General features: G+C 30.7%; 1 protein-coding gene across 2 annotated transcripts; it reads left to right on the forward strand.

Annotated features, from left to right (window-relative positions):
- Positions 1 to 1,998: 1,998 nt before the first annotated feature.
- Positions 1,999 to 5,598, forward strand: LOC123913470. 2 transcript variants are annotated; one of them, XM_045964226.1, is made up of 4 exons: positions 1,999 to 2,059; positions 3,585 to 4,445; positions 4,615 to 4,773; positions 4,959 to 5,598. In XM_045964226.1, the coding sequence occupies exons 2-4, from the start codon at positions 3,591 to 3,593 to the stop codon at positions 5,250 to 5,252; spliced, it is 1,308 nt and encodes a 435-aa protein (XP_045820182.1). In that variant the 5' UTR covers positions 1,999 to 2,059; positions 3,585 to 3,590; the 3' UTR covers positions 5,253 to 5,598. The 2 variants fall into 2 exon arrangements, with proteins under 2 accessions (XP_045820182.1, XP_045820181.1); XM_045964225.1 differs by lacking the exon at positions 1,999 to 2,059 and adding an exon at positions 2,077 to 2,171.
- Positions 5,599 to 9,356: the final 3,758 nt, after the last annotated feature.

Below are 9,356 nucleotides of genomic sequence, written 5' to 3' on the forward strand. Positions count from 1 at the left end.
TTTTTACATATATGATACAGTTGTCACTGGATAATATTAAAGTACTTTTTTTGAAAAAGCTAAATTAGCTCATAGCTCATCCAAATTGACATCAGAGAGAATTGAACCCGAAATCTTAAAGAGAAGCACACTCTCAAACCCCAAATACCACTAGACCAACTCAAGGGGGTTGATAATATTGAAGTACTATATGATTGATCGAAATTCGAAGAGGTATAAGATCATATTGGAAAGTGTGTCTTGGATGTCGGCATATTATAAAACTTTCATCAAGTATGTATTTTTTTTTTTTTGCTTAAATACAGTTTTGGTCCATTTTTTTTTACGAACAGTTTTGATCCACTTATTTTTACCAAATTCGCAATTTTGATCTCCCTATTTTATTTTCTCCAATATATTTTTTTTTTGAAACAAAACAATTTTATTAAAGAAAAAAGTACTTCAATATTTGATCCACTTGTTTTTTAACTCAAGTTTTCATTCTTTTTAAATCATTCTTTTTGGTAGATAGCTGTTATGTGGAGTAATTAATAATATGTTTGTAAACAACCTGTACCAAAAAATGGCAATAACATCATTGTCTTCAAAATCGTAAATCCATCTTCATCAACAAAAAACGAACCTTCCATGGTCCAACATCAATGCTCACCCTTGCTCTAGCATTATTGAACCTAATAATCATAGGCACTTCCTTCCACATGTATGAACAATCCAAGCTCTATCCTCAAAGGTTTTCACCCATGATTGTTACGATGTTGAAGAAGAAGCGGGGATTGAACTAAAAATCAAAGAAAGGGGATAACGATCCTTTCGTGTCTCCGGACACTGTCATTGTGTAGGTGATGTCCGCCGTGGATGGGGATCTATCATATTGTCAAATTAATACTTTCTCCGTCCAAAATTATAACTGAAAAAAAAAAAAAATTACATTTATTTAAGAAAAAAAAGTAAAACATGATAATTTGAAATATGTTTTCACGGGTTTTCCTTAGTTGCACATGAAGATGTAAAAATAATTTTTATTGGTTCTTGTTTATTGAGAAAAGAGAGAGAGAGAGAAAAAAAAATTAAATGCAATTTGCATTTAATTTTATGAGAATAAAGAAAAACATTTTTAAAAATGGTTTTTTCCCTTATAATTTGAGATAAAAAAATGGGATTTTTTCGCTTATAATTTATATTCGACGGCTACATGCGTCAACTTAATTGGATAGATCATTCCATCTATTTTGTGTAGAATTATATATTGTCCTCTCCATTACTTATTCTTTCCATTTCTCCATTATTATATAGTTTTGAAAACATAAATGTAAAAGTGTGATATTAAGTGAAACACCCATCAGTGTGAACGATGGAGAAAGTTGCCAGAAAAAGGTTTCAACAAAAAAGAAAGGTAGGCAGGTAAGTAAAAAAGGAAATTTTTTTTATTTTATTAGTTAATGAAGTCATGTGAATTTATAAAATAAAATAAACAGATATTAATGAGTGTAACTTTTTAAAAATTATACCGGTATAATTTGATCTCTCCTCTAGTTGAAGTATATAATGTATATAACTAAAACAATACTTATGGGTACTTTTTTTATTTTTTTATTTTTATGGTACTTCCGGATATTTAGTAAACATAACAAAAAAGGAAAATAAAACATTGAATCGTATTTTTTAATTAAATCGAACAGTTAAGATTGAAAATTGTATTTTTTAATTACCTCAATCTCGATAGTTAAATTGAAATCGGACAGTCTAGATACATTACTGCACGGTTTGTTGTTCAACAATCAACAGGAAATCTGAATCCAATATATTATGGGGCACGTTTTTTTTTTTTGGGGTACATTATTATGGGGCACGTTTGTGTGTTCATGAAATTTTAGAGTGATGATTATATGAAAGAAAATAATAATAATAATTTAGGGTGATGAGCTGGTTCTCTACACTTTTATTCAATTCATTCGTCTATAAATAATAAGTGACTCTACTTTTGATAGTATATACCAACACACACTCTCTAATTTCACACTCTAATTTCTCTGTGTCCTGATTCTATTCTCTTTTTGAGGTATATATACGCAATGAATTAGCCATTCCATTTTCATATACTCTTCTTGCCTAGTGCTTGTGTTCATCAATTTTTTCTCACACTTAGAGAACTAATTAATTCACCCTTTGGTGTCAAGTTATACTTTCTACTTTCATTTCATCTAACTATTTTTTTTTTTTTGTGAAGGATTCATCTAACTATTATTATATATTCATATACTTGCACTGTACTCCAACCTTTTTTGACTCGTGTTTCTATAATCAACATCTAATTCTAACTATTAAGGCTTAATTAATTAAAACAAAGTTGTTTGGGCATAAGTTTATGACATAATAATAATAATTTAGATTTTAAAAAATGTTCTGTGATGTGTGATCCAACAAGCCCGTCACAATACTAATTAATAGTGCAATTTGCAAATTATGTTTGGTTTGTTTATTCTATATTAATTCATTCAAAGGCTTCCAAAAAGGATTACTTTTTAACTGATTGTCTACCTCTAGATTTACCTTTTAATCATTAATATTCATGTGAGTACTAAATTTTATGAAAATAACACATTGTTACAATCTGCATCTGTTTGATATATTTTTGGCTTATCAATTTGGTCTCTTATGTTTTTATCGTTTGCATTGGTTAGTCATTTTCGTCAGTTTTGTTACATGTGCCAACCAATTTGCTTATGTGGACAGACACGTGGACACTTGGACACACTAACACGTGTATAGTTCAAACGGTGTTAGTGACAAAATTAACGGAAATGACTAAATTGAAACCTAATGGAAACGTAAGAGACCATTGATACTTTTTAAACATAAGAACCAAATTGAAACTTAAAATAAACGTAAGGGGTCAAATGTGTAGTTAACCCTATCTTTTTTAATCAACAATTAGTTAATTACTAGTAATAATTTTATTGAAATATAGAGAGTTAAGCCCATTACTTGGTATAAGCCCTTTGTTTTTTTTTAATAAACAAGCCCAATAGAATGTTCACTCTCTAGTCATCAACTATGCTACTTGGTCGTTCTAGATCTTTTAGTTGAACTATTGGTCCTCTGATGCGCTAAGTCACCTTTAGCACAACTTGAGTATCGATTCTTTACTTTGTAGTCATGAGACCTTCTGATATTCACTATTTTGCTTCTGTTATGATTCTTGATGGTCAACCGTTGCCCTTTGTTGGCTTTATTGATGTTAGCTTCTACTCTATGGTGATTAAGCTTCGTTGTTTTTCTTAAGTGGTTAAACCTTGAGTTATGACTTTTGTTTTATGGTTAAGCATTTTTCTTATGGCTTTGATTTTGGCCAATGTATTTTCGGCATCTCTCATTGTATTTTCTTTCGATTTGATGTACTTTTGTATTGGTCGTCCCAAGCTGAAAGTGTTGTAAACACATTCCAGCTTGCGGGAGGCTGTTGAAATATAGAGAGTTAGGCCCATTACTTAGATATTATAAGCTCATTAGCTAGTTAGTATATAAAATTGAATGTTCCCTCATTTGTATTTTGACACTTTCATTTTAATATATTTTTATGACAGGTGAACATGTGGTATGTACCTAGAGATTTGGTATTTTCACTTGCAATACTTCTGCTGTTGTTGGTAACATCATGCTCATGTTCTTTTCTAAAGACTAAAAATAAGATAAAATCAACTGCATATTTGTCCCCTAAGTTTGAGCTAGAACCTGGATTAGTTATCGATAAATATTATTATGATATTGATTTCCCAAAAGGTCATATAGCAATCAAAAGTTTCAGTGTTGATATAGTTGATGAAGCGGATAATCCTGTACCTCTCCATGAAACTTATCTCCATCATTGGGATGTTAACAGATATTATCAAAGTAAGCATGCCACACAAACAAGACATGATGGTCAAATGATGCCTGAAAATTCTGATAATATTATGGTGAGGAACAGTGGTACATGCCAAGGAAATAAGAATGGACAATACTTTGGCCTTGGAACTGAAACACGAGGAACAATAATGGATATTCCGAATCCTTTCGGAATAGAAATAGGTAATCCTGAAGAGGTTCCAGAAGGATTTGAGGAGATATGGATGGTTAATATTCGTGCCATTGACATGCGCGGCGTGGAGGATAAGTTAGGGTGCACTGAGTGCAGGTGTGATCTTTATAATGTTACAGTGAATGAAGATAGGAGCGCTATAAGGCCAAATTATAAAGGAGGCTTGTTATGTTGTTTTGAGGGTACACATTGCAAGTTGAAGGAAGGTTTTGAGGGACCAAAGAGAAGCCTCTACCTAAAATATATAGTCAATTGGGTTGATTGGGATGATTTTATAGTGCCTGTTAAGATATATCTAATTGATGTTACTGACACTTTGCAACTATTTGATGATTCGAAAGGATTGGACTTAGACCATGATTGTCGGGTAAATGAAATTCATCACACCTTGCATTCACGTGAATTTAATTAATACTGATTTAGATCGTTATCAAAATTCAAAATATAGGGCTTATAGTCTAGGACCGTCTAATCTTGATCTAATAGTCACATACTTTTTGTGTATATAATAAGCAACATTGGTTTCTTTGTTTCAGGTTGAGTATCAAGTTGAATCTTGCAGCACAGATCAAAAGGAGGGAAACAGTTGTGTTCATGTGAAGAGGACAAGTCTCCCAATGCAAAATGGTGGCTATGTGATCTATGGTGTTGCTCATCAACATTCAGGAGGAATTGGATCCACCCTATATGGACATGTAATTTGCAATAGTTACAACTTATAAGCATTCGTAAATATTTGATGTCAACTTAGTAGTAAGACTTTGACTTTATAATTTTGAGGGAAACGTTCAAATCTTCTCAGAAACAATCGTAAAATTATAATTAGTAATACATTAATTATATAGTATTTTGTTTAGTGAATTGTGGGTTATGTTTCCAGGATGGGAGAGTTATATGTTCTTCAATACCAATTTATGGAAATGGAAATGAAGCAGGAAATGAGGCAGGATACGTTGTAGGAATGTCCACTTGTTATCCTCAGCCAGGTTCTGTCAAAATAAATGACGGTGAAACTTTAACTCTAGAATCTAACTACAACAACACCAAGGAGCACACCGGAGTAATGGGGCATTTCTACATATTGGTGGCAGAACAACTCCCATATCAACACTTTAGACATTCAACTCGTTCTTCATTTCTTATGGATGTAACCAATTTACTTGTAGATAATTAGTTACATGCTATGAAATACGGACACTCTTCAGATTAGACATATCTTTATGTCGGACATTAAATACTTTTTTAATCTATTATCAATGTTGGCATATCAATGTTCGTGTCGTATGCCATGTCTAGGTTTGTTTTTGTGCTTCATAAGTTATGTATGATAGTATGAGTGAAGTGTCATCTATGATATTAAAGTAATATATGATTGGTCAAAGAAGGATAAAGACTAATACAGGACTCTTTGTATTCCTTGTATAATATGGTTATGTTATGTGATATGTTTGTCTGTTTCATTGTAATTGTAATGTAAAAGGATTTCCATTTAGTATGAAATATCTTTGATTTTATTAGAATATGTATGCCACAAGACATTTTATTAGTTTGATGTTACATATTACACAATTATATGCCAATTAACATGGATAAGTTGTAAATTTTCCCATTGAAAATCATTTTTGTTGAACCCCTAATCTAAAGCTCCATGTTGATTATGTCTTAAGGAGTATTTTGTTCAGATCTAGAATCATAGTCATTCATTTGATGTCAAAAATCTGCTCACATAATCATCTTTAAGAAAAGGCAGCAACTTGATATATATAGATATTAACCCATTTTAACTCTGCATTTTTTCTTTGTATTTCACTTGCCAGTGCTTAAAAATGGGTGGATTTCAACTGTTTTGATGTATTATTCATTTAGTGTTCTTCGATTAGAGAATGGCTACATACCTACAAGGCTAATGTTATTATTTTTTCATGGTCTGAGTAAGAAGTTAATCACTATATTAATTTATTTTTTGAGAAAATGATATTGAACAATAAGAATATGCAGGAGCATCACATCTAAAATTTTATATGTAGAAACCGGAGTTCGAACCTCAAATACTCTACTTTTATTTTTTTTTGAACCAACCTCAAACACTACATTTATTCACCATAAAAGTGGAATTTCTTAGCCACTAAACTACCATAAAAAAATAATTATGAAGGAGAGAGTTGTTGCTCGCTATTTGGCACTTTTTGTTGGTTTTATCAACAAATTTACTTTTTCCTTTAAATTTTAAAAAATAAAAAACACTCCAATAAAAAAAATTACTACAAACTATTTTATTTTAGTGTTAAATAAGTTTTTGTTTTAATCACCAAAAGGCATTGCACTAAAATTTCAAATACAATACTTTTATTGATTTTCCTTACAACCACAAATAAAATTACATTAGACAAAAAGTAAATCTGTAAACCCCATTTGGGGATAAAATAAAATCGAACTTGTGGTAAAAGTAAATATGCGTTTATATATTATAGTATATATTAGTAAGCCCCACTTTAATACTAACACCAACCACTTTTGCAGGATATGACGATCTTATTTGTGTAGTCCCAATTATAAGCTTGGTATGACACATTTCGGTTACTTATACCGTTATCAATTAGAACACGAAAAGTTCTTCGTCAATTATCATATTGCTCTCAACGATAGTGACTAAACAACACCAATGGGAGCGTTATGAGTAACCGACGATAAATTATGCGGCCGTTTACACGATACTAAGCAAAATAAACACAATAAACAAAGTAAAAAAAATGAATTCTATAGACACGTGGAATAGAAATCGGAATGAATTCTAATTTGTTGGAGCTATGGCACAACCACACACGTGGCCAATCATATTTGGTCATGTGTCATTATTCATTTTTGACTGCATGAGAGACTTTTTTTTTATCTATAGACCAATTCGCCATGTGGCATACGAACTCAGTTCACATGTGTAGCATGCGAATATTTTTCAAATTTTTATCTTTTTAGACACTTATATCCTAAGTAATGAGAAGGGGTAAATTTAAAATATATGTTTGGGCTGCATTTTTGTGGCCTAGTTTCGATAAAGTGCCAACTGAACCGCAACAACATAATTCAATAATTTACACATTTAGTGTCGCTGTCAAAAAAAAAAAAAATTCAATAAATTAGTATATAATCTCTAACTCTAAGGGAACTTAAAAGACCTATTTATTATAAACGTAAAATTTAAATGACTTATTTATTACATAAAAAACTTAAAAGACTTATCTGATGTATACGTAAAACTTAAAGGACATATTTGTAACTTAAAAAGCTGAAAGAACCTATCAGATACAACCGTCAAAGTTAAAGGAACTATACATTGCCTAACTTTTAAATATGAGTTACCAAAATGGATTTTAAATATCCTCAACTAGCTGCATTTGTAATCATGAGTATATAATAAAGGACAATAGGGGGAAGTTACAATTAAGCTACTACTTGGATGCTCTAATACTCAATAAAATACGATCTAGGCACACATGAGAGCATTTAATTTGTTACAACAATAATTTATGTAAATCCAACTAGTAGCTAACATGCATGAGAGCATTTAATTTGTTACAATAATTTATGTAAATCCAACAGTAGCTAGCATGCATGAGAACAACCTGACCTGATATGAAATAGGTCCAAAGAGACCCCTTGTCTGGTCAGATATTGCTTGTCATTGCCAGCCTTGGTTATACGTACTATTTTTTTACTCTATAGTACCACAATGCCAGATTGCTGGTTTCGGATTGTTTTGAATTTAACTTTTTAATCTTAATTAGTGCTAGTCAAAAAAAAAAAAAAAAACCAATCTTTATACTATATATTTATGTTCGACAATTTTGTCTCTCTTAACTAGCTAGCTAGGTATAGTATTATTCTTTCATTTAAATTAGTATAGTATACATTAAGACAACACAATTTTAGGGTCTCTTTGGTTCAAAAGAAAGGAGGAGAGGGGAGAGATTTTAATGGGAGGAAGGGAAGAGGGGGGAGAGAAGTTTTAATTATTTATGTGTTTGGTTCAAAATAGAGGAGGCAGTGGCGTCTCCAGGAACCTGGAGCAAGGGGTTCAAATTATTTTACTTTAAGAAATATTTTGCTTCAAAATATCTTTTACATTCGTTAGCAACTATTTTTTTAATTTGATCGAGAAAATTTTATTGAAAACCGCTTAAAACTAATACATAGTATTAAAAAAAATAGAAAATGTTTTAATACATGTATATGATATATGTTTGGTTCGGGGGGAGAAGGATTCTAAAATTAATTTATTTTTTTATCCTTATAATCTTCTCATGTTTCATGATTTTAAAACTATATTTCCTATTATAAAAAAAAATTATACTTCATAAACAATTGAACATAAAAACTCAATTGATAAAAAAAAAAAAAAACCATGAAAACTCAACAATCAAAGTTTTTATAAATAATATTAGAACACTTCTAAAATAATTTGATAGAATAATACACTGCAAAACGTTAGAAAAATAATGTAAAAATATTAGCAAAATAATGCTGGTTATTATTACGTTAAAAAAATTATAAAGAAGTATATTAAAAATAAAAGAAAACAAAACGTTAGAAAATTAATGTAAAAAAATTACTACGTTAAACGTAAATAATTAGTAACAAAACAAATTAGCACGAAACAAGTTTATGTTTTGAAAAAATGGTTTATGTGAGATATTAAAGTATACGAAACATTAAAAAAATTGGTTTGAAAAAAAAATTAGGAAATAAAAATAATAGGATGAAATTGGCTTTTTAAAATAATTATGAGGACAATTATGTCAATATAATTAAAATTGTGTTTTGGTGGGATTTTACTCCCCTTCTCTCCTCTCCCCTCCTAAAAATTGAATCAAACACAATTTATTAAAAATATTTTCTCACCTCAACTCCCCTCCATCGACTTCGAACCAAACAGACCCTTAATGTCTTTGAAACTTAAAAAAAAAAAAAAACTGTGCATAACCAAAGACCCATAGCAACGATTAAGTAACCCAAAAAATAGATATGATGTTGAATCAATATTGAAGGATGAAAAATACAAATTGAACCAAAGCTCCGAGAGAAACGAAGCATTCCGCGGCAAAAAGAGGCATCAACGGCTGCCCTAAAACGGGGTTTAGGGGGTGATGCAGTGAAACTTGCGCACCACTGAGCAGTGAACTGTGGTTTTTGGTTTAGGAGAAGAGAGAAAAGAGAGAAAGGCGGTTTATGTCTTTTTTCAAAAAAAAATTTGTTTACAATGAGTTGGAGATCGAAACCTAGA

This window comes from Trifolium pratense, linkage group LG3 (genome assembly GCF_020283565.1).
Source record: "Trifolium pratense cultivar HEN17-A07 linkage group LG3, ARS_RC_1.1, whole genome shotgun sequence".
In the NCBI taxonomy this organism is placed as follows: domain Eukaryota; kingdom Viridiplantae; phylum Streptophyta; class Magnoliopsida; order Fabales; family Fabaceae; genus Trifolium; species Trifolium pratense.

Coding starts and splice junctions, on each gene's coding strand:
- LOC123913470 (XM_045964226.1), top strand. CDS start 3,591: ATGTGGTATGTACCTAGAGATTTGGTATTTTCACTTGCAATACTTCTG. Junction 4,446..4,614: donor ACTTAGACCATGATTGTCGG/GTAAATGAAATT, acceptor TCTTTGTTTCAG/GTTGAGTATCAAGTTGAATC. Junction 4,774..4,958: donor GATCCACCCTATATGGACAT/GTAATTTGCAAT, acceptor TTATGTTTCCAG/GATGGGAGAGTTATATGTTC.